This window comes from Manis pentadactyla, chromosome 6 (genome assembly GCF_030020395.1).
Source record: "Manis pentadactyla isolate mManPen7 chromosome 6, mManPen7.hap1, whole genome shotgun sequence".
NCBI lineage: Eukaryota > Metazoa > Chordata > Mammalia > Pholidota > Manidae > Manis > Manis pentadactyla.
The window spans coordinates 114,047,349-114,072,704 of record NC_080024.1 but is presented as its reverse complement, the minus strand read 5'-3'; the positions used below and the strand labels follow the sequence as shown (position 1 = coordinate 114,072,704).

The 25,356-nt window shown below is 44.1% G+C and overlaps 1 protein-coding gene across 1 annotated transcript in view; it reads right to left on the bottom strand.

Moving 5' to 3' along the window:
- The window catches only part of L3MBTL4 (L3MBTL histone methyl-lysine binding protein 4), a 503,654-nt gene that overhangs the window by 5,487 nt on the left and 472,811 nt on the right, over positions 1–25,356 (bottom strand). Inside the window, 1 exon segment of the mRNA XM_057504056.1 lies at positions 7,599–7,768. Within this exon segment, the coding sequence (XP_057360039.1) occupies positions 7,599–7,768 (170 nt within the window).

Genomic DNA, 25,356 nt, shown 5'->3' with positions numbered 1-25,356 from the left:
GTAGGGGCGGTCAGCACGCTGGCCCTGCTTCACTCACCTCTGGTGCCACAGGTATATTTTATCATGATTCATTTACAACCACCCTTCCGAAGCAAGGGATGATGAGAATAAAAAAAAAAATCTTCCCCAACTAGTCATCATGCTGCCACACGGTGGCACCTTCAAGCCCTAGGGGTCCTTGGGAGGTGCTGGCATGCCACAAGCTGGCCTTGGCTCTTACAACTCCCACCTGCTCAGCTGGTGGTCCTTGCACCCAGGAAGCTGTCTGCTCTCTGAGTTAATAGGGCTTTGTTTCTTTCTAGGTGGATTGGAAGCATGAAGTATATGTTTGGTATTCGCTGAGTAAAGCCTTGGGTGCTGCTGGTCAAGTCACAGACACACAGTAACTTGGCAGGTGACAGCAGGGCATAGAGGGACTTTCCGGGGCCTGGTAGGCTGCAAGGTGGGAGCAGCCCATTCCCTAGGCTGCTCTTCTGGCTGGATATGTCCTGACCACGGCTTTGTGGGGCCTCTGCTGAGGGCTTGGAAGGCTGGACCTGTGAGAGCTCAGGCCTGGGCTTTCAGTGAGTTTAGTTTGAGTAAAGGATGGCTAACTAGTCACTGCAATACATGGTCAAGCCTGCAAAATCCAGCAGAGTTGTACAGGCCATGGGCTTCTCTAAGGGACAGTGGGAGCTCCAGTGGGAACTCAGGGGGGCATCACAAGGGAGGGGGCAGCTGAGATAGGACTGCTCGCTGACTGTGCAGTACTTCCCCGGGTGACTCGGGGCAGACAGACAGAGGTGTCAGCACAGGAGCAAGGCCACAGGCAGGAGGCAAAGAACCCAGGTCATCACAGCGGGAAGTTTGGCCAGAGCTGCACAGCAGAAGGGAAGGTGCGGCCAGTGGCGGGGAGGGCCTGGTTTCTGGGGGCCTGCACTTCTATCACAGGCTCGGGGAGCCCTGGAGCAGTGGTTCCCCACCTAGCCAATCCCTGGAACCACCTAGAGAGGTCTCAAAGTGAAGGAAGGCCTGACACTTGTTACAGAGACTCCAAACTCATCAAGCTGGATCTGGTCCCAAAGCCGGGCATGTATTTTTAGTTTTCCCCATTGATTTTCACGTGCAGATAATGCTGTCCTGGTGCAAGAGATCGTGAAAGATGATCTAGTGGTGTGTGGAGGGACCAGGCTGGGTGACCCTGGGAGGTGGGTGCCCAGTCCTGTGGGCAATGCTGAAGACCTGTCTAGGGGCCTGTGTGGGGCAAAAAGAATCACAGCAGAGTCCAGGAAAAACGCCCTGGAGCAGGCCTCTCCACGCAGCACCCCTGACTTGCTGGGCCTGACCCTTCTTCCCCATGGGGCCATCCTCTGTACTGCAAGGTGATGAGCAGCAAGCTGACCTCTACCTGCTGCTATGTGTCACTCCCACCCCACCCCATCACCACTGTGACAACCAAAACTGGGTTCAGATGTTGCCAAAGTCTCCCTGGTTAGAAGCCACTGTTCTAAAGGAAGGTTCTTCTGAGATGGCTTTTCTCAGGAAGAGGGGCTGAATATCAGAGTAGGACAATTAACACTGAAATGTGGGACTAGGAATGAGCTAAAGACATGTTTTGCTGTGTCTCCATCACCAGCTCCTGAGGGAAGCCATGCTAGCAGCAGGAACCTGGGTGTTCCACAAGCCACGTGAAGGGCTTTGAGAGATGGAGCCTTTTAAATACACGCTCTGGAAACTTCTCTCCACAGCAAAGGGCTGCGTGCTGCTTTGACAGTTGAAATGTCCTTTTCCAGGCAGGCAAATGGAAAAAGGATTACATTCCCCCTTGTCAGTATTGTTTGCCAAGGAATCACTGTCCATGTCAGAGGTAGGTTGGGTTTTCAGTGGGAATAAATAATGCTTTACACCAGAGAGTAAACAGACCAGTGCTGGTGGCCCTCGATGCGGTGGCAGTCCAGCCGCACACTGTTCCCCCGACCCACAGACAGTGGGGGCAGCAACATCCCATTTGCTTCCATGTGTCTAAAACTGTCTTTTTGGAAGAACATTCTGATTCTGTTCCATCTTCCTTTTTCCAAAGTGAAAAACAAGTTCCATGAAATCTGTTGAGGCAGACTTTTCTGGCAGGAATGGAAAAATATTCAGGGGCCTTGATCGCTTTTCAGTATCATTATTCAGTACCTAGTCTCCCTAAGACTAAACTGTACTTTGAGCTTTAATAGAAAGTCCAATTTGCTACAGATTCTCTATATGGAGAGTGAGGAGCTTTAAGACATCACGGAACAGGCTCAGGAAGTCTCCTTCTTGCTCTCTTCTGGAAAACTTGTGTTCTTTGAGTCTGTGGTAAATGTGGAGGACGGTTCAGAATGGAGTGAACTCCATGAAAGAGGAAACTACCACCCATTCGCCTCCACCCCGGATGGCTGCATGGATGGCCGTTCTCCTGAGGTGACAGCACCCTGGGAGCTGGCACGACCCTGACCGTGGCTCTGGGAAGCACAGCTGGTGTGCAGGCCAGTGCTGGCCTTCAGAGTTCTCGGAGCGTGGTGCCCCACAGCTAAAACCTAGACTTTGTGGTGGAAGGACACTGATAAATTAATTCTTGGGATGACACAGCAGTTTGGAGAGGCTGAGAAAGACAACACTGCAGGCTGCTGGGTGAGCCCATCACTCTACCGGCTCAGCCCCAGCGACCTACTTTTCCAGGCGTCCCTGCAGCTCAGCAGGGCTGTTCTCAGCGGGCTGCTGTTCCCTTAAACCTTCGGAAAGGTGGATTCTGTCTTGCTGAGCCTGTAGCTCTGTGCCTGACTGTACTGGCTCAAGGTCCACCAGGGATGTTTCCAGCCCACGTCTCATTTTTTAACCATGGAATCTGTTATTTGCCCTTTTTTTAAGGGCCTGATTGTATAAGGCTGCTTTGCTTAGCAGTATTCTGAATGTTTCAGAACATTCCCTCCTGTGTAAAGATTGCTTAAAGCAGCCACCATCTTTTAAAGTTAATGGACATTTAGGGAGCACTTGGTTGAGGCTAGAGCAATTTATAGGTGCTACTTCAAAAGAAATTTTGTATAAGAAATAAAATTGCCCATGTGTACACCAAGCATACCTGAGTCACACCTGTGGTCACCAGTTGCATATGACGTGGCATGTCCTGCCCTCATGTGCCCTGGACATCTGGCAGGAGGGTCCTGCTTAAATTCACTTCCCTATTCCTTCACTCACTCACACATTTGTCAGACACCTGCAAGATACTTCGAGCAATAAAGTATCTTGTCTTTTGCTATAAAGACATAAACAGATATAAAAAACATTTCAGTCCCTACTCTTAAATGCTTACACTCTTCCACAGACCATTTCCATGGCCCAGAGGAAGAAATTTCCTTCACACCAATCATAACTGGAGTGTGCACACACCCTCACATTTCTAACAAAGGTTTTGCAATAAATGTTAACCTTCACTACAATTATGAAACTGCATTTAGTCTTGTCTTTCATTTTAGAACCACTATGACTTCACAGTCTCCTCTGCTTTGGAAACACCACTCTAGTACAAACAGCCACAGCAACACGGGAGTTAAATCAGCTTGCATGCTTGGGGATGTTACAAAGGCCCAGAGCAGGCTCCCCTTCCCAGGTAACATAAAGGCAGAGGGAGTGCCTCCCAGGCCAGCGGCGGACAAAAGGGAAGGTTCTCCTGCTTCACCTTCTGCCATAGACATACTTCCTGCCCTAAGATTTGCTGAATGGAACTCAACCCAAGGACACACAAAATCATTTTTAATACACCCTGCTCTGGGCACAATTCCCCTCCAACACTTTGTCCAGTGGAAACAAAGCACAACCTGCCACGTCCTCAACTGCCTTTTCAAATCCTTACCACTTCGCTTGCTCTTTTTAATGTGGCATCTAAGACAGTCACAAACTCTGTTGTTGTTACTCAGCTGGAGTGCCCCAAGTGAGCTCCCTTCTGAGGGCTGCTGCCTTATTTCCCAAGACACAGACAGAAGCCTCACAAAGCCCCCACTCTCAACCTGCCACAGCTTCTTTTTAAGGACCTATTTTGGTGCCAGAAGTGTGCTATCGAGTGGGAGAATACCTCAAGACATTTAGCATGAGGTCCTTGTCCTCAGGGCTGTGTGGTTAGGATATATCAAGACAAAGATATGTAAACATTAGGAAATTACCCCACCTGTTTTCTCTGGGGCACATCTCTGAGGGAAGCCGCCATAATGACAACACCGTGAACAGGAGTGCTGTATGAAGACAGTCTCTCTGATGGTTGTTTAATTTTTAATCTAGAAAATGTTTAAGGCCTCTTCCAGCAGTCAAAGGCTGGGATTCCATGTGAGCCCATTACAGAGAGTTCAGGAACTGAGGCCTGCCTGTCTCACAGTCCTTGAGGGCAACAGTTTCAGTTGGACCTTGGTGAGTCACTTCACACTGAAGCCTTCTGCATCCTAGCGAGGCCTGAATTCCCCTTTAACCACTTCGGATCTCTTGCATTCACTGCCAGACTTGAAACTTGTCAGATTGGAGCCCCCCCACTTATCACCCCACCAACCAATTTCCTGTTTACTGCTTCATGTTCCTTAAACAGTGGTTCCTGGTCCTTTTGGATGAAGGCCCCGGTGAGAAGTTAATAAAGAGTCAGGCCCTCCTCTTAAGGAAGGAACTGCCCAGTGTACACAGTTTCCCAAATCCTGTTGCAGGAGAGCCCTGGCTTGCCTCCCAGACTTTTCTCTCAGGACTCCCTGCTCCTCCTTTCTCATTTCCCTCCTGGGTGCCCCCTCCAGCCCTTCCCCTGCACCTTCTGATGTGGTCCCAGGGCTCACTAAGCCCCACCCCTTCAGGGCCCAGCCAGTGCTCTGCCCAGCGGAATCATTCTGAGCCACTGTGGAGTCTGAAGGGACCTGTGACTCCAACAGTCCCCCAGGAAATCCATCATCTTCTCCCACCACCTCAACCCGGGTCCTCTCTGGAAAGAACACTTCTTTTGATGGCACCACCATTTCTCCCTTCTCTCAGATGAATTTGATGGGCTCTGCTGCCCCTGCTTATTATTGTCCTAATTAAGGACTGAACTGTGTGGTGCTGAGATCTAAATGGAATCACATTCGGCTCATTTACTTCCTCCTCTTCTGTATCTAATCCATTTCCCTGTCCTATTGCTCTTGACTTTACTAAGTCTACGGCACGTGGTGGTCCTCACACAGTGCCCGTCCAGGCCCAGCTGTTCCAAATGGAGGGCTTGGGGGTGGGGGTGGAGTGTGGGGGCTCCCTGGGTGGTGAGGCTCCCTCTCTTCGGCTTCTCGTTTTCCTTCCTTTTGCAGATGTTTGCCACCTTGTCTTCCTGAAGCACCATCTCCACAGTGTGATTTTCTGCCTAAGAACCTAGGAAGGCTCCTGCTGCAGCTGACTGACATGCGGCCAGTGCCCGGCCTCACCCTGGCCCCGCTCATCCCTACCCAGGTTACTTCCCGCTGCTTCCCAGGTGGGCATGCTGGGTAGAGAGCAGCTTAGTACCTGGCTCTCACTGTGCAGCCTGAAGAAGTTACTTAGTCTCTCAATTTCCCTGTTATTCCCTAATTTTCCTTTAGTACCTCAATTTCCCTATCTGTAAAATGGACAAAATAAGATACTTGCCTTACTGTCATGATAACAATGTTGTTGGCTCTCATTATTAATGGCAGGCAGTAAAGGACACATGGTGTATCTGCCTTCCTTCATATGTCAGGCTCATTTCCATGCAACTTTCTGTTTTCCCTTCAACTAGAATAGCTTCCCTTCTTTTCCCTACTTGGGCATATTCTACTTTTGTTTCAAAATCCAGCTCATAATGTCCTTGTCATTCAACAAACATTTACTGGGTTATCTACTTAGTACCTGGTATACGGAGAGGTTCTCAGGATAGATGCTAAGTGAGGGAGATAAGGTCTCTGTTCACCTGGTCAAGGGTCAGACAAGTGAGTGTAGGTCAGCCAGGGGAGACTGTCAGATGAAATGGGAGCACAGAGGGCGCTGACCCGCCAGAGGCTCCTGTAGGAGCGGAACTGCTGGCTGGAAGGGACAGCAGGTGGGGGCGGGGGGATGGGGAGGTGGGGTGGGGGGAAGAGTGGCAGCAGCTGCGCACGTATGAGAACAACGTGTGGGGGATGGGAGGGCGCGGTTCTGCAGCCCAGGGTGGGAGAGTTGTGTGTGGGTGGGGAGCTAAGCCTGGAAAGGCAGGGAGCTCATGTGAACAGCACGCTAAGGGCTCTGGGGAGCCGAGGATTATTTTAAGGTGAGCAGGGACAAGTGAAGTGGAGCCACTCTCAGTCTGACTTAAACAACGGCGGAACTTTGGATGAAAGTCAAGACCGAGTGACTTGCCAACCGAGTTCTCAGACAAGCTCCCCATTATGTGCGGGGTGGTCTCAAGGGCAAAGCCGTAGATGATTTGATTATAGACATAATAGGTTTTAATTCAGTCAGCGCGGACATGAAGCTGCTGCACGCTTTGTAACTGGGTAAAAATTTATAAGTGGGGGGAGAGGGGTTGGGGGCAGGCTCCGCCTACTCTTTAAGGAGCAGGATCACATTTAGACACTCCCCAAACACACAGCCAGCACGTCCGTGCTCCCTTTCCAACACCCGGGTCCTTGGAAGGCGTGGAAGGAGAGAGGGTGCAGGTAGGGTATGGGGGAACGAGGTGCCAGCCCCTCTGCGAGGCCCAGCAGTGTGGCGTCCACAGGCAGCTGTGTGGGGTGCCTGGGAGGAGCAGGAAGGAACAGGGTCCCTCCACACCCCCACTCTCCTTGTCCAAACAGAAGGCTGAGACCGAGCCTGAGTCACTGGTGACCACAGTGAGTGCTCAGGGAACAGTCTGACTGATTTAACTCCAGCTCCTCTTTTATCTTGTCCTCAGAGTGACCCAGGGTTTTTCTTCATTAAAAAAAAAAGGTTAAATTAAGTCCTGACAAGTGAAAACAAGACTTTTATTAAAAAGGAATGTCAGTCAGAGAGAGTATTCCTTAAAAGAACATTGCTTTATATATGAGGCATTTCTGCAGTGTCACAGTAAAGCAATGGGACTTACCTGATCCTTGTTAAGCACCTGTGTTGTAAGGCATGTTTATATTAAAATTGGACCCAGTTTTCCCTCCATACAGTATCTTGTGAAATGTTGTGATGTAATTTACTTTAAATAAACCTGAGGTTGCCTGGATCTCTGTGACTTCAGTGGACATGGCAGTCCAGAGCTCCTGCAGTGGAATCAATGGGTCTTCTGGGGCCCCAGACAAAGGGAGCCCCTTAGGGCACTGACACCTTGTGGGTGAGCGCACCTCTTACGACAGGGGTTGCCAGGAGGCAAACCTGAGCTGCTTACACAGACTGTGCTTCCTTCCTGGAAGTAAATCTGTGAGGTGGGGCCAGAGCTTGTCTCCTCTGCCTAAATTAGCCCAGGGCCCTCGGCAAGGAGGAAGGAGATGGTGCAGGGGAGAGGCGGGCAAAGGCAGCCTGGTTTTCTTAATTTCCTCAAAGCCGTGCCTGCCTTCTTCCTTAAGTGTGGACCTTAAATCTGACTCAGGGGCTTCAGCAGCCACGGTTCCTCCAGGGCCCCAGGGCAGCCCGCTCACCACCTCATCTGCTGTCCACCGGGCCACCTCACCGGCCTGAATGTCAGCTATGCCTGGAAGCAGCTTGCGGTGCTGCTCCTTGCCCAGGGGAAGGTCCCAGAAAGGGTGCGCTGACATGGCTGATGGGAAGACCAACTGGCGCAGTCCCTGCTACTTCTTCTGGGACAAATGCTCTGAAAGAGAGGTGGGCAGGCACTGTGAGTGAGGCTTCCATGTGTGGATACTGAGCAGTAGGTCAGCACCTTGCTACAGGGCCCAGCAGGCTAGGCCAAGTGCATGGACGTGCAGACCCTGGTCTTCTAGTCACGAGGCATCAGTGCCAAGAGGAATCCCTGAGACAGATGACACCACTGTTCTTTTTCGAAACACTGGTCTTGAGAAATAGAAGTTACAATAGGTCCCAAAGACTGTGGCTATTTGCTAACCAAGTGCAAATGATCTTTATGAGGCACTTTTTAGTGTCAATGAAGGGCTGGTTTATCACTGCCACTGGCTCCTCTCTCCCTAAATCAAGAATCAGAGGAGGGCTTGAGCCTTGCAGAATGTGGCTACTAAGTGGATGAGTACATTGAGCTATCGGGGATGCGCATGCACGCAGAGAACAGTTTCTTCCTGGAAGATGCCTCATGGGTCTCCAAATACGCAATGAGCCCAGGGCCACGTCTGCCTTGATAGGTCTCCTGAGGGACACTGAACACAGAGTACAGCACAAGGTCCCCATGAGAACCTGGGCAGCAGCTGCTGCTGTAGCTCCCAGCAAGACTCAATGCCTCACTGGAACTTCCGGAAAGCAGCCACAGCTGAGATGTGACTGCCCAGGTGCAGGCACTGTGGAATGGCTGCTGTCTTTTCAGAGAAAAAACTCGGAATATGCCATGGGCCTGAGGCATGAGGGCCATGGCTACCTGCTTGCCCCAGATGCGCTGCTTGTATCACTAAGGAGGAAGACTTCACTTCACCCTCATGCTTCTCCCCAGCCTCTCGGAACTAGTTTTCCCCTTTCTAGAGTAACTTTACTACTTTGGTATATTCTGACATTTAGAAGGAGCCTTGGATCTCAGTTCGCTAATTGTTTTGCTTTGAATGTACAAATGGATACAGAGCAAAAACATTGCAGGGATTTCAGAGGAAAATGTCAACTTCTAAAACACTTTCAACACACATTAGCAAAAGAAAGCTGTTGATACTACGAAAGACTTTGAAAAGAAAGACCCCAAAAGAGAATGTTTTAAGTGCCCTACAAGTCTACCTTTCCTAATGTAAATGGCAGGTTAAGTAAGCAGTAGCCACATAATTTAAAGTCTACTATGGTGGTTTGTGTTTTACCAATGGAGTCTGAAAAGCTATTCAGCAGATATTTCCACCTCCAATTAATGACAGTTTTTAGTAGGCGAGGCTGACCTGTCCTTCTCATGGTCACACAATCACATACCCTTAGTAATCAGAGAGGTTTTCAGCTATGAAGGAGCCAATCCATCACCACCCTGACTACATGGTACAGACATCCTTCATACTTACCAGTGCATGCTATCTACACATATAAAGAGCTGGTGAAATTGTGGCCTTCCCCCAAATCTTACGCTCAAGTTGTAAGCAGCCGCAAATTCATCTCTAAATACTGACTGTCCAACACTGACCTTTTTAGTATGTAAATAGGTTATCTCCCTCCACATAGTTCATCCAACAATATGGATGGCTGCGGGTTCTGAAAGGAAGCTTCACATCTTCTTCGAAAAGCCAGTATGTTTACAAATGTTAGTGTTCTTTAATGAAGTTGTCACGTTGGAGAAGGAGCCTGTACAAAACACACCCTGGAAACCCGGGTGGAAGCCTCACGGAACAAGTCTGCCGTTACAGCCACATGGAAATCACCAAGGGCTTTCCTGGGAAACCAAGAGTTAAAGCTATGTGCTCCTAGGGATTAAGACCCGAGCCAAAGCAGGGCTTTGAAATGGAAAAGAATTGCTGCATCAATCAACCTGTTGTGTTTGCTGAAACAGCATGCACTTAAAAAAAATCACAAATGTATTTCAAACCCAAGCTCTAGGTAAGTCAATCATGACTGAAAAGACAATGAGTTTTATGTTTTGGAGGTACAGAGATGTTGAAGAATGGTGATCAGATTCCTGTGATTCACAATAAAGGCAAAAAATCAGTGTTTCCAAGCAAGAAATTTTCCACATTGTTTTTTTGGAAGCAGATTGTCTTGGGTGCTGAGGGTCCCCACTTGGAAATAAACCTAGGGTGTGGTTCCCAGCACTGAACAGCCCTGGGGTTTCTTAGTCCACTGCTCTTCAAGGTTCTGGGCTCTGGAAGATGGGGGACTTCAGTCAGTTCAAGTAGTAAGATGACCTTTCGGTTACAACTAAAAGTATAGAGCTCTATCTTCATACTGCATACGTGAACTCAGCTGACTTTATGCTTTCTGTGGCATCTAAATTCCATTAACGGTGTCCCTATTAAATCAAATTATTTGTTTGAAAGGTGGAAGCTAGGTTTCTTAAAGGCTGAGCAGAACTGATGGGGAAAAGGCTCTATATGCCATCCTCTCCAGGCAATGGCGAAAGGCCTGTGTTGGCTGGGTCGTGTTCCCCTGCCTGGTGTCAAGTTCTCACACAAATTGGGGTCTTGTCTGTTCATCTGCAACCTCAGGTTTTGGGGAATGCTTGCCAGAACAAGTTATGTGCTGAACATGGATAACAGTTTTAGTATTATTATCAACTTTCAACATGAGATGGAAAGCCTGAAAGTGAGTTTCCTGCTCAAAAAGACACCTGTTAGATTAGGGAGGGAGTCTCTGAGCAGGGAGTTTCGAATAACCATCTCTAAGAAATGACTGGAGTTGACAGTGTGTACCATGCAGAGCTGGAGGAAGAGGGAAGGAGAATGCACTTGGCTTCCTGAGTCCCCAGCATATCTAACCAGTCATTGAATGTCAGGTGCTGCTCGAAGCTCAACTGCAAGCTTCTCAAGGTCAGGACTACTGCTCTATGGAGGAAAGTTGCATTATTTGAAATGAACACAGTGCAAGAGTAATTTTCCAGTAATAACAAAAGAGAGCGGATGCGTTTTGGAGAGTGTTTCATGATGGTTGTTTTGCCTTCTCTGTACCATTTACCAGGTCTAATTTCTTCCAAAGCTGAAGGTTTTGGATGGGATCACCAGGTCTAGCCAAGAGAATGCTAGGATGACTGTAGCACAAGCAGAGAGGGCAGGGTCCACACCAGCTTGCCTGGTTGTGAATCCTGGTCCCCACATACTTGCTGAGAGGCCTTGGATGAGATACTTAACTCCCATGTATCAAGGTTTTTAAAATGGGGTAATAATAGTACCTCTATCTCACTGAGTTGTTGGGATTGATTAGAATAGCTCCTGGTATATCATAAGTGTGCAATATATGTCAGACATTATATTACTATTCAAAGTGTTACAAAAGAGATAACAGGTCCAAAAATGGAGTTCCTTGGGCTAAGCCTGTCACCAAACGATCACCAATACCTAATCTAACTGCAGTTTCTGCCTTTCCTAGCAATCTCATCTCAACCAGTCAGTCTGGAATTTCCTGGTTGGCACTAAGTTGTATAATCTGCCTGATAGACCCCTGTTGCCCCCCAAAGGGAGGAGACCTTACCTAAAACAATGTGCTGTTTGCTTATCCCTGCCCCCTTCTGCCTATAAAAGTTTCCCCCTTTCTACAGCTCCTTTTTGTCTGCTGAATGGGATGCTGCCCGATTCATGAATTGTTGAATAAAGGCAGTGAAATCTTTAAAATTTACTCAGTTGAATTTTTTTTTAACATGAGATGTCAAGATATTTTAAGTTATAACAATAGTGAATGTGCGGACATATTAAATTTCCAAAGCTGTGGCCACATGGGCCTAAAACCTGTGAAAGCTGAAATTTAGTCTGAAACTCCAGATCTGCAGGGTCATGTTCAGATTTCATACCGAAGTATCCTGGAATGACAGTGCTGTGGTCACCAAAATCATTTGCAGAATCCTAGTGGAAGGAAATGATTTTAGATTCCACTGGAGGCTGCCAAACGCTGGTGGGGTGTCCGTTGCCCAAGCAAACTGGTGCCAATGTGTGGCAAGCATGTAACACTGTTAAAACACACTCAGCCTGCCAGCTTTGAAATGATGCAGCTCTTGACAGACTTTTAAAATGTGGGGTGATTTGCATTATTTTAAATTCTGTGCATAAAATTAGACTTTGGAAAGTATCTACTTAAAAATTTGCATACATTTTAATCAAATGTGAATACATTGATTTTAACTTTTTTTTACCAAGCCCAGCATAGCTCATGTCACATTAGATTCTCACTAGGTAGTTGTTAATAAATTAAAGAGCATAAGCCTCTGGTGAAGGTATACTGTCCTCAGAAACCATTCTTATTCAGTGATTCTGTTTTGGGGCACTTGGAATAAACAGGCTTTCAGATTAGAAAAGGAAGTCTACCAGGAACAGAGAGCAGAAAGGGGCTACTTAACTGGATAACTTACACCCCCCATCCAGCCCTGTGTCCACTAACACTGCAGAGGGATAGGGGCTGCTTCTCACTTATGCCGCCAAACTGCACCAATGATTCCTACCCAGCTCCCCACAAGTCAGCCAAGAAAACTCAGCCTGCAAAAGTAGCTCTCTTCCTGGAGGGTTTAACATTTTAAGTAATCAAAATGCCTTTTGCGTTGGAAAATGAAATACGTGTGTAAGCCTGGCTTTGCCTCAAATGATGTGTGAGCGACAATCAACAAAGCTGTCCATTTTTTCCCTTTAAGATGTCTCTCCCCTTCCAGAAAACAGAGCATGTAAAACTTGTCACTTCACTGGTTTGCCATTTGTAGGATAAGTTCGGTTGGAAGAATGTTTTTACTACTATTTTTCTTTCACTTGGTCATTTCTTTTGGGTCTTATACCTTTAAAAAAATACATTATGAAGTGTTTAATGATTTCAGTCAAGGTGCTTCGAGATTTGGAGTGCTCTCAAGTTTCCATGGCCCGCTGGCTCAGCTCTGTGTCCAGCTCCAGGATCTAAAGAGGCCCTGACAACAGTACTGGGAAACTTGGCCATAGGTCTGCATCATTTAAGCAGTACTCAGAGAAGAGGAAATGAACAGTTCCCTCTCTAAAAATGTTAAGTTACTACCTTTCTTGCAGAGGCAATGACTTGCTGGAATCCAACTGACTCCCTGATGAGATGTGAGTCTCTAAGCTAAGTACTATCTGCTCTTAAATGGGAAGCCCTGGCCAGGTGCAGGCCATCCTCTCCACGTTCATGGGGACGGCCAGACTGGGCGGGCTGAGATGGCGTGTGGCTCAGGGGCTGTCCTTTAGGTAAAATGACCAAGCAGACACATGACATGGTGTATTGCACAGCCTGTTTCCCCATTCCACAGACTTGAAAGAAGTATTTCGAGACTCAAAGATTTTAATTCAGCTGAAACTAACATGAAAGTAGTCCTCTGGTGTCATCTTGGTCCTCAGTCCTCTTTTCTACTTCTCCTTTACACCCACAAAGGAAAAGAAACTCCTTTATGGAAGTGTTCATAAAATGTATGGCTGTTTCTTCACAAAAGTTCACACAAACTGAAGCAAGTGAGTCATAAATGGTAACAAGAGGCTACAAGACTGGGCCTCCTGTTATTTTTAATCCCACTAAAAATGGAGACCCACTTCACAAGCCACCTTCTCATCAATGAATGCGGTAGCAATTCTACTGTGTTATTTGCTCAAGAAAGGAGGAAGTCAAAAAATAAAATGGGGAGGGTGGAGCCAAGATGGTGGCATGAGTAGAGCAGTGGAAATCTCCTCCCAAAATCACATACATTTATGAAAATATAACAAAGACAACTCTTCCTAGAGTAGAGACCAAAGGACACAGGACAACATCCAGATCACATCCACACCTGCGAGAACCCAGCGCCTCGTGAAGGGGGTAAGATACAAGCCCCAGCCCAGAGGGACCCAAGCGCATCTCCCCCCAGCTCCCGGCGGGAGGCGAAGAGTTGGAGCAGGGAGGGAGAGGAGCCCAAAACTGCTAAACACCCAGCCCTAGCCATCCGGACCAGAGCGCAGACACAGTGCATGCATGGGGTGCTGGATACTAGGGAAACAGGGCAGCAAGACCGGTGAGCAGGTCCCTGAGGCTGGTGCCTGAGGACAAAGAAAAGCGAGTGGCTTTTTTTTTTCTTTTTTTTAAATTATTAATTTAATTTTTTTTTTTTTTTTTGGCGAGTGCTTTTTGGAAGTCTTAAAGGGACAGGGACCCCAAAACCGGGCGGAAGTGTCCCAGGTCACTTAGTCCAGAGGCAGGGAATCTGGGGATCTCTGGGCACTCTAACCCCCTGGGCAGCAGGGAGCACGGAGGCCCCTCACGGAGATAAATAGCCTCCCGGCCGCTCCCCCTCCAACATGGCTCCACCATATTGGAGAAGTGGCCAGAGGCAGGCCACGCCCACAGCAACAGCGGAGATTAACTCCATAGCAGCCAGGCAGGAATCAGAAGCCCTGTCTGCACCCAGCTGCCCAGCACAAGCCACTAGAGGTCGCTGTTCTCCCAGCAGAGGAGGGCCACAAACCAACAAGAAGGGAAGTTCTTCCAGCCATCACTCGTGCCAGCTCTACAAACTATTTCTATCACCATGAAAAGGCAAAGCTACAGGCAGACAAATATCACAGAGACAACACCAGAGAAGGAGACAGACCTAACCAGTCTTCTGAAAAAGAATTCAAAATAAGAATCATAAACATGCTGACAGACATGCAGAGAAATATGCAAAAGCTAAGGGATGAAGTCTGCAGGGAGATCACAGATGCCAGGAAGGAGATTACAGAAGGGAAACAAATTCTGGAAGGATTTATAACCAGAATGGATAAGATGCAAGAGGCCACTGATGGAATAGAAACCAGAGAACAGAAATGCATATAAGCTGACATAGAGAGAGATAAAAAGATCTACAGGAATGAAACAATATTAAGAGAACTGTGTGACCAATCCAAAAGGAACAATATCCATATTATAGGGGTACCAGAAGAAGAAGAAGAGAGAAAAAGGGATAGAAAGTGTCTTTGAAGAAATAATAGCTGAAAACTTCCCCAAACTGGGGGAGGAAATAATCGAACAGACCACAGAAATACACAGCAACAGAAAGGACCCAAGGAGGACAACACCAAGGCACATAATAATTAAAATGGCAAAGATCAAGGACAAGGAGAGAGTTTTAAAGGCAGCTAGAGAGAAAAAGGATACCTATAAAGGAAAACCCATCAGGCTATCATCAGACTTCTCGACAGAAACCTTACAGGCCAGAAGAGAATGGCATGATATATTTAAAGCAATGAAACAGAAGGGCCTTGAACCAAGGATACTGTATCCAGCACGATTATCATTTAAATATGATGGAGGGATTAAACAATTCCCAGACAAGCAAAAGCAGAGGGAATTTGCCTCCCACAAACCACCTCTACAGGGCATCTTAGAGGGACTGCTCTAGATGGGAGCACTCCTAAAAAGAGCACAGAACAAAACACCCAACATATGAAGAATGGAGGAGGAGGAATAAGAAGGGAGAGAAGAAAAGAATTTCCAGACAGTGTATATAACAGCTCAATAAGCAAGCTAAGTTAGGCAGTAAGATACTAAAGAGGCTAACTTTGAACCTTTGGTAAACAATGAATTTAAAGCATGCAATGGCAATAAGTACATATTTTTCAATAGTCACCCTAAATGTAAATGGACTGAATGCACCAATCAAAAGACACAGAGTAATAGAATGGATAAAAAAGCAAGACCGTTCTATATGCTGCTCACAAGAAACTCACCTCAAACCCAAAGACATGCACAGACTAAAAGTCAAGGGATTCAAAAATTATTTCAGGCAAACAACAGCGATAAGAAAGCAAGGGTTGCAGTACTAATATCAAACAAAATAGACTTCAAAACAAAGAAAGTAACAACAGATAAAGAAGGACACTACATGATGATAAAGGGCGCAGTCCAACAAGAGGATATAACCATTCTAAATATATATGCACCCAACACAGGAGCACCAGCATATGTGAAACAAATACTAACAAAACTAAAGGGGGAAATAGACTGCAATGCAGTCATTTTAGGAGACTTCAACACACCACTCACCCTAAAGGATAGATCCACTGGGCTGAAAATAAGTAAGGACATGGAGGCACTGAACAACACAGTAGAACAGATGGACCTAATAGACATCTATATAACTCTACATCCAAAAGCAACAGGATATACATTCTTCTCAAGTGCACATGGAACATTCTCCAGAATAGACCACATACTAGCCCACAAAAAGAGCCACAGTAAATTCCAAAATATTGAAATTCTACCAACCAACTTTTCAGACTACAAAGGTATAAAAGTAGAAATAAATTCTACAAAGAAAACAAAAAGGCTCACAAACACATGGAGGCTTAACAACATGCTCCTAAATAATCAATGGATCAATGAACAAATTAAAATACAAATCAAGCAATATATGGATACAAATGACAACAACAACACAAAGCCCCAACTTCTGTGGGACGCAGCGAAAGCAGTCTTAAGAGGAAAGTATATAGCGATCCAGGCACACTTGAAGAAGCAAGAACAATCCCAAATGAATAGTCTAACATCACAATTATTGAAACTGGAAAAAGAAGAACAAATGAGGCCTAAAGTCAGCAGAAGGAGGGACATAATAAAGATCAGAGAAGAAATAAACAAAATTGAGAAGAATAAAACAATAGCAAAAATCAATGAAACCAAGAGCTGATTCTTTGAGAAAATAAACAAAATAGATAAGCCTCTAGCCAAATTTATTAAGAGAAAAAGAGAATCAACACAAATCAACAGAATCACAAATGAGAATGGAAAAATCATGACAGACTCCACATGAATACAAAAAATTATTAAAGACGACTATGAAAACCTATATGCCAACAAGCTGGAAAACCTAGAAGAAATGGATAACTTCCTAGAAAAATACAACCTTCCAAGACTAACCAAGGAAGAAACACAAAAGTTAAACAAACCAATTACGAGCAAAGAAATTGAAATGGTAATGAAAAACTACCCAAGAACAAAACCCCCGGGCCAGACAGATTTACCTTGGAATTTTATCAGACACATCGAGCAGACATAATAACCATTCTTCTTAAAGTTTTCCAAAAAATAGAAGAGGAGGGAATACCCCCAAACTCATTATATGAAGCCAACATCACCCTAATACCAAAACCAGGCAAAGACCCCACCAAAAAAGAAGACTACAGACCAATATCTCGGATGAATGCAGATGCAAAAATACTCAATAGAATATTAGCAAACCGAATTCAAAAATATATCAAAAGGATCATATAACACGACCAAGTGGGATTTATCCCAGGGATGCAAGGATGGTACAACATTCGAAAATCCATCAACATCATCCACCACATGAACAAAAAGAAGCACAAAAACCACATAATCATCTCCATAGATGCTGAAAAAGCATTTGACAAAATTCAACATCCATTCATGATAAAAACTCTCAGCAAAACGGGTATAGAGGGCAAGTACCTCAACATAATAAAGGCCATCTATGATAAACCCACAGCTAACATAATACTGAACAGCGAGAAACTGAAAGCTTTTCCTCTGAGATCGGGAGCAAGACAGGGATGCCCACTCTCCCCACTGTTATTTAACATAGTACTGGAGGTCATAGCCACGACAATCAGTCAAAACAAAGAAATACAAGGAATCCAGATTGGTAAAGAAGAAGTTAAACTGTCACTATTTGCAGATGACATGATATTGTACATAAAAAACCCCAAAGACTCCACTCCAAAACTACTACAACTGATATTGGAATACAGCAAAGTTGCAGGATACAAAATTAACACACAGAAATCTGTGACTTTCCTATACACTAACAATGAACCAACAGAAAGAGAAATCAGGAAAACAACTCCATTCAGAATTGCATCAAAAAGAATAAAATACCTAGGAATAAACCTAATCAAAGAAGTGAAAGACTTATACTCTGAAAACTACAAGTCACTCTTAAGAGAAATTAAAGGGGACACTAACAAATGGAAACTCATCCCATGCTCGTGGCTAGGAAGAATTAATATCGTCAAAATGGCCATCCTGCCCAAAGCAATATACAGATTTGATGCAATCCCTATGAAACTACCAGCAACATTCTTCAATGAACTGGAACAAATAGTTCAAAAATTCATATGGAAACACCAAAGACCCTGAATAGCCAAAGCAATCCTGAGAAAGAAGAATAAAGTAGGGGGGATCTCACTCCCCAACTTCAAGCTCTACTACAAAGCCATAGTAATCAAGACAATTTGGTACTGGCACAAGAACAGAGCCACAGACCAGTGGAACAGATTAGAAACTCCAGACATTAACCAAAACATATATGGTCAATTAATATTTGATAAAGGATCCATGGACATACAATGGTGAAATGACAGTCTCTTCAACAGATGGTGCTGGCAAAACTGGACAACTACATGTAGGAGAATGAAACTGGACCATTGTCTGACCCCACACAGAAAAGTAAATTCAAAATGGATCAAAGACCTGAATGTAAGTCATGAAACCATAAAACTCTTAGAAAAAAACATAGGCAAAAACCTCTTAGACATAAACAAGAGTGACCTCTTCTTGAACATATCTCCCTGGGCCAGGAAAACAACAGCAAAAATGAACAAGTGGGACTCTATTAAGCTGAAAAACTTCTGTACAGCAAAAGACACCATCAATAGAACAAAAAGGTACCCTACAGTATGGGAGAATATATTTGTAAATGACAGATCCGATAAAGGCTTGACATCCAAAATATATAAAGAGCTCACATGCCTCAACAAACAAAAGTCAAATAATCCAATTAAAAAATGGGCAGAGGAACTGAACAGACAGTTCTTCAAAAAAGAAATACAGATGGTCAACAGACACATGAAAAGATGCTCCACATCGCTAATTATCAGAGAAATGCAAATTAAAACCACAATGAGGTATCACCTCACACCAGTAAGGATGGCTACCATCCAAAAGACAAACAACAACAAATGTTGGCGAGGTTGTAGAGAAAGGGGAACCCTCCTACACTGCTGTTGGGAATGTAAATTAGTTCAACCATTGTAGAAAGCAGTATGGAGGTTCCTCAAAATGCTCAAAATAGACCTAACATTTGACCAGGAATTCCACTCCTAGGAATTTACTCTAAGAATGCAGCACTCAGGTTTGAAAAAGACAGATGCACCCTTATGTTTATCGCTGCACTATTTACAATAGCCAAGAATTGAAAGCAACCTAAGTGTCCATCAGTAGGTGAATGAATAAAGAAGATGTGGTACATATACACAATGGAATATTACTCAGCCATAAGAAGAAAACAAATCCTACCATTTGCAAAAACATGGATGGAGCTAGAGGGTATTATGCTCATTGAAATAAGCCAAGCAGAGAAAGAGAAATACCAAATGATTTCACTCATCTGTGGAGTATAGGAACAAAGGAAAAACTGAAGGAACAAAACAGCAGCAGAATCACAGAACCCAAGAATGGACTAACATGTACCAAAGGGAAAGGGACTGGGGAGGATGGGTGGGTAGGGAGCGATAAGTGGGGGGGAAGAAGAAAGTGGGTATTATGATTAGTATGCATAATGGGGGGGTGGGAGAAAGGGGAGGGCTGTACAACACAGAGAAGGCAAGTAGTGATTCTACAACATTTTGCTATGCTGAGGGACAGTGACTGTAAAGGGGTTTGTGGGGGGGACCTGGTGTAGGGGAGAGCCTAGTAAACATAATATTCTTAATGTAATTGTAGATTAATGATAACAAAAAGAAAAAAAAGAAATAAAAGGGGGATTACTCCCTGATAGGGTAAAACTAACTGTAAGTCAACAATGCATGCTTTAAATATCCTTAATTTTGATCATTTAAAGGTTGTCAGATGATCAGCTATGGAAGTACATTTTTCTGATAATATTCCTTTCTCTTAAAAAAAAAAAAGCAGTTCCTGTGTGGTGATCTCCAATAAGTTCTTCACAGTGATATAAAGGGCATATCAAAGTGTGGCAAAGGGTTTGTTTGTCTTTATACAGAGGATCAAAGCCTAATTTGGCTACCCAGAAAATGAATTAAGATACGATATGAAGAAGAACTTCCAACATCAACATTCTCTGGAAGAGTCATTCCAGAAGATGATCATCAAAAAACTTCAACAAAGATCCTGGTGCTGTTGCAGTTGTAGCTTCATTCATCCCACCGGTTCCTGGACTTGCCATTGGAATGAAGAAGGAGATATCTAAGCTGGCCTGTGCATACAGTAAAACAACAAATTTGACTGGATCTATACTGTTGGAACTCAACCAAGAATTAGGAGAAGTGCAAGTTGCAGCGCTCCAAAATCTTGCGACTATGGACTATCTACTGTTAAAAGAACATATGGGATGTGAACAGTTCCCAGGAATGTGTTGTTTTAATTTGTCTGATTTTTCTCAAAGTATTCAAATTCAGTTAGACAATATCCATCATATCATTGATAAGTTTTCACAAATGCCTAGGGTGCCAGCTGGTTTTCTTGGTTTCACTGGAGATGGCTGGTAATTGTAGGTCTGCTTTGGTTATGTAGCTGTATTCCTATTATGTTAATGTGTGTATGCAATTTAATTAGTAGTTTAAAACCTATACATGCTGAAGTTACTCTACAAGAATATATGTCAAAGAAATAATCAATCTTCCCATGTTTTCTTCCGCCTGCTACTTCTATAGCTTTTCTTCTTCCTTCCTAATTACAACCCTTTAGTAGAATTCGTGCCTCATATCGAAATTACCGAGTATCATAATTCTTCCAAGTGGTAAAGACACCTCAAGACAAATGCTGGGCATAGAAGCCACAGGGCATAAATCTGCAAAGAAGTGAAAAGCTAACCTTTTCAAACAATATTGCTTCTCTCTCACTTACAAACTTTACATTTCCCTGTATGGCCCCGGAAGATGACTGGTTAGTCAGAGACGGGTAAGATTCCTCAAGGGAGGAACAACCTAAGACAGGCACAGTCGCAGGGGGGCCATCAGGTGAGAAATTGGGGATCAACAGAGGTGGGGCTTAGAACTCCACCCCCCCTGTTTTGAGAGAAATCTTCTGCATCCGTGGATGTTTTGTTGCCCTTGTCTAGCTTGGATTAATACTTAGTCTATAGGCACACACCTGATCATGTACATTTGCTTTCTTACAGCACTAAACTATGTTTTCTACCTTTATCTTGCATCTACCTACCACTTCAGCATTTTATTAAAAAAAATAATAATAATCATAATAATAATAAGGGAGAAATGTGGGATTCACATATAAATCAATTATAAAAATCAAACGAATATTCATATTTGACCTGATTGTTTATAGTTCATAATGCGAGATCAAAACCAAAAGTTTCTGTGATGACTGCCCTTGCACTGTTCACCATGTAAGAACTTATTCACTATGTAATAATTTGTTCACCATGTGAGACTTGTTTGTTATGCTTCAGAAGACTGGAGACTGTTGAGAATTAGGCTTGGGGTTTATTAATGATTGTGCGATTGATTCCCCTATTCAGAATTTTATTGTTGTTAACAACCATTTGATCAATAAATATGAGAGATGCCCTCTCAAAAAAATAAAAAAATAAAAAAATAAAAAATAAAAAATAAAAAATAAAATAAAATGGCACTCAGTCCCAGGACCCAGTTATGTATTTTCTCCCCTCCTGTACAATCTGTGACACCGTCTGGCTCTCACCAGTCTACCCGGCATGGACTGAGAAGGCCAGCAGGGCTCCGGTAGTGACTGCTGCTGGGAAAGGAGAGGGATAGGAAAGCAGAGGACATGTTCTGAATGCACTTTGACTTGGCAACATTTTCCCCCCATGATCATTGACTTTCGAGGCCTTTGTACTGACTTGTGTGGAGCCATTACTTCCTGGCTGCATCATCTTCCCTTGACTTCGATGTGGCTGGGCTCCTTCTGTCATTTCTCTACCCATTAATTTCCTTAAACAAGAGTGAAAAACACAACAAGAGGAGCCCAACATGCTGGGCTAGACACCTCTCCACGCGTGTGTTGGGATGTGGCTTTCTTGGAATGGCCACGTGATTTACAGCGGGCCCTGGGCACTGCTCGGGGTCACATGCTAAATCAGGTGGCTACTGCCAGTGGGTGATATGTTGGTGGTACTGTGTCCTGTGTTCTCATGCCTTGATTATTAGGAATTCATACATCTATCCTCAAGACCGCTTTACAGCTGTACCTATTAGTCATCCCTCATCACAGAGCTGTCTCTTCCTAACTGATTTTATATAAATTGGGAGATGAAGCACAGAAATGTCAGGGATTTTCCAGCTACTTCCTTGGCTATCAAGAGAATCAGAAGTTGAATGAAGAACCTTGGGTTTTCTAGCTCCGCATACAGTCCAATGCAGCAGCCATTTGCCACACAGGTCTATGGAGTACCTGAGATGGGATGTAGGTGTAAGACTGGACTTTGAAGACTCACTACAAAAAAAAAAAAAAAGGATATAAAAAAGAATAAAAATGAAATATTCCTAAATAATTTTTAAATCTTAATTTCCATGTTGAAATGATATTTTGGATATATTGGGTTAAATAAAATGTCATTAAAACCAATTTTACTTTTTTTCTTTGTATTATTTTAAACATGGCTATTAGAAGATTTCAAGGTCCATCTACCATCTATAGGACAGTCCAAGTCTGCAAGAGTGCTGGGCCTGGCCTCTCCAGGGGCTGGGGGCTGGAAGGAATTAACACAGCTCTTGTTGCAGTAATGAAGGTGTGGCTCTGGATGGTCTGCTTTCTACCCAGCCCTGGTCACCCCACACAGGGGAGAAGACAGGAGACCTGGGACCATGGACAGTACCTCATAGTGGGGGAAGCCAGCTGATGAAACCACCTATGTTCTCGTATTGGCTGCACAGTTTGTTAGCCGCGATCCCTGAGCCACCTATTTGTGTAGCACACAGTTGATGCTCAATATCTGCTGAGTGGATGAATAAATGTGTGCTTCTGTCTCCTTTGGAAGCTGCCCCCATCTCCTCTGGTCCCAAGAGCACTTCCCCACCGACCCATGGTCTTCCTGACTCCCCTTGCCTTGCTGCCCACAGCTGCTTCCTAAGGGGTTTACTGTCAAACACAACTGGATCCTGATGGAATAAGTCACTTAACATGCTGGGGAAGTGGCAAATAATGCATACTCCTTAGAGTCCTAGAGTGAGACTGACCCCTATTCTGCCTTCAGCTTTTGTTCTGAGAGCAGGGTTTTAGTTCCTTCATTTGACTTTGTCTTAGCAAACCCCCACTTTTTTTTTTATTAAGGTATCATTGATATATAATCTTATGCTCAGATTTCGCATGAGCAACACTGTGTACTACATTCCCCCCATTATCAAGTCCCCACCACATACCCCATTACAGTCACTGTCCATCAGCGTAGCAAGATGCTATAGAGTCACCACTTGTCTTCTCTGTGCTATACTGCCTTCCCCGTGCCACACCTATACTATGTGTGCTAATCATAATGCCCCTTAATCCCCTTATCCCTCCCTTCCCACCCATTCTCCCCAGTGCCTTTACCTTTGGTAACTGTTAGTCCTTTCTTGGGTTCTGTGAGTCTGCCCCTGAGCAAACTCCATTTTGAAGAGTCTCCAATCCCAGGAGTATGCCCATTGGTTCACAGACCTGGAGGCTTAGGGTCTCTGGAACAACAGAGGCCCTCAGGCCTCATTGCCACCCACAGCACTTTCAGCCATCAGGGGTTGGCTCTGGCCTCCTCAGCTTGGCTCCTCCAGGCCCCCACCACTAACTACACAGGGATCCTTGTTTACTTTGCAGGCTCCATTAGTGGAGTATAAATTAATCCAAGGGCAGTCAGTTCCAGTTCACCCTCACATCCCTGTGGGGTACTACAGATCTGACACATGATACAGCACAGTCCAGGTGCTTAATACCTAATGGGACTTGAGCCATTTGAGGAATTTTACTGCAGAGACAAATAATGCAGTGGCAAATGCTAACTCAGTCGGTGCCAACAAAAACAATGAATTTCCATCCTGTGGGCTCTCATTTGCTAAATATACTCATTACTGACGAGACTGGGAGTTGTTTGTGATATTGAATCTAACTCACTCCTCAATTTGATACTCCAGAACCAAACAGCCATGATTTTTATTTTAACAAAGATGCAGAAAAATTCATATTAACTTTCAATATATTAGTCATCCAATAAAAGCCTCAGTGCAGCATATTTTTTGATGGCTAAAGGGTGACCTTTTAGTTTAATATCAGCTTCATGCAGCTTGAGACATCATTAATTAACTTCTTTTTTTTTTGTAGATAATTATTTTTTATTGAAGGGTAGTTGACACACAGTATTACATTACATTAGTTTCAGGTGTACAACATAGTGATTCAACATTTATATACATGATAATTCTAGGTACCAGCTATCACCATACCAAGTTGTTACAATATTTTGACTATATTCCTTATGCTATACATTACATCCCGGTTACTTATTTATTTTACCATTGGAAGTGTGTACTTTTTTTTGTTTGTTTGTTTGTGAGGGCATCTCTCATATTTATTGATCAAATGGTTGTTAACAACAATAAAATTCTGTATAGGGGAGTCAATGCTCAATGCACAATCATTAATCGACCCCAAGCCTAATTTTCATCAGTCTCCAATCTTCTGAGGCATAACAAACAAGTTCTTACATGGAGAACAAATTCTTACATAGTGAATAAGTTACATAGTGAACAGTACAAGGGCAGTCATCACAGAAATTTTCGGTTTTGCTCATGCATTATGAACTATGAACAGTCAGTTCAAATATGCATACTCATTTGATTTTTATACTTGATTTATATGTGGATACCACATTTCTCTATTATTATTATTTTTAATAAAATGCTGAACTGGTAGGTAGCTACAAGATAAAGGTAGAAAACATAGTTTAGTGTTGTAAGAGAGCAAATGTAGATGATCAGGTGTGTGCCTGTAGACTATGTGTTAATCCAAGCTAGACAAGGGCAATAAAACATCCATGTATACAGAAGATTTCTCTCAGAACAGGGTGGGGGAGGTTCTAAGCCTCACCTCTGTTGATCCCCAATTTCTCACCTGATGACCCCCCTGCAACTGTGCCTGTCTTAGGTTGTTCTTCCCTTGAGGAATCTTACCCGTCTCTGGCTAACCAGTCATCTTCTGGGGCCATACAGGGAAATGTAAAGTTGGTAAGTGAGAGAGAAGCCTTATTGTTTGAAATGGTTAGCTTTTTATTTCTTTGTATATTTATGTCCTGTAGCTTCTATGCCCAGCATTTGTCTTGAGGTATCTTTACCACTTGGAAGAATTATGATACTCGGTAAATTTGATGAGGCACGAATTCTATTTAAGGGTTGTAATTAGGAAGGAAGAAGAAAAGCTATAGAAGTAGCAGGTGGAAGAAAACATGGGAAGATTGATTATTTCTTTGACATATCTTCTTGTAGAGTAACTTCAGCATGTATAGGTTTTAAGCTACTGCTTAAATTACGCACACACATTAACATAATAGGAGTATAGTTACATAACCAAAGCATACCTGTAATTACCAGCCATCTCCAGTGAAACCAAGAAAACCAGTTAGGCACCTTAGGCATTTGTGAAAACTTATCTATGACATGGTGGATATTGTCCAACTGAACTTGAACAGTC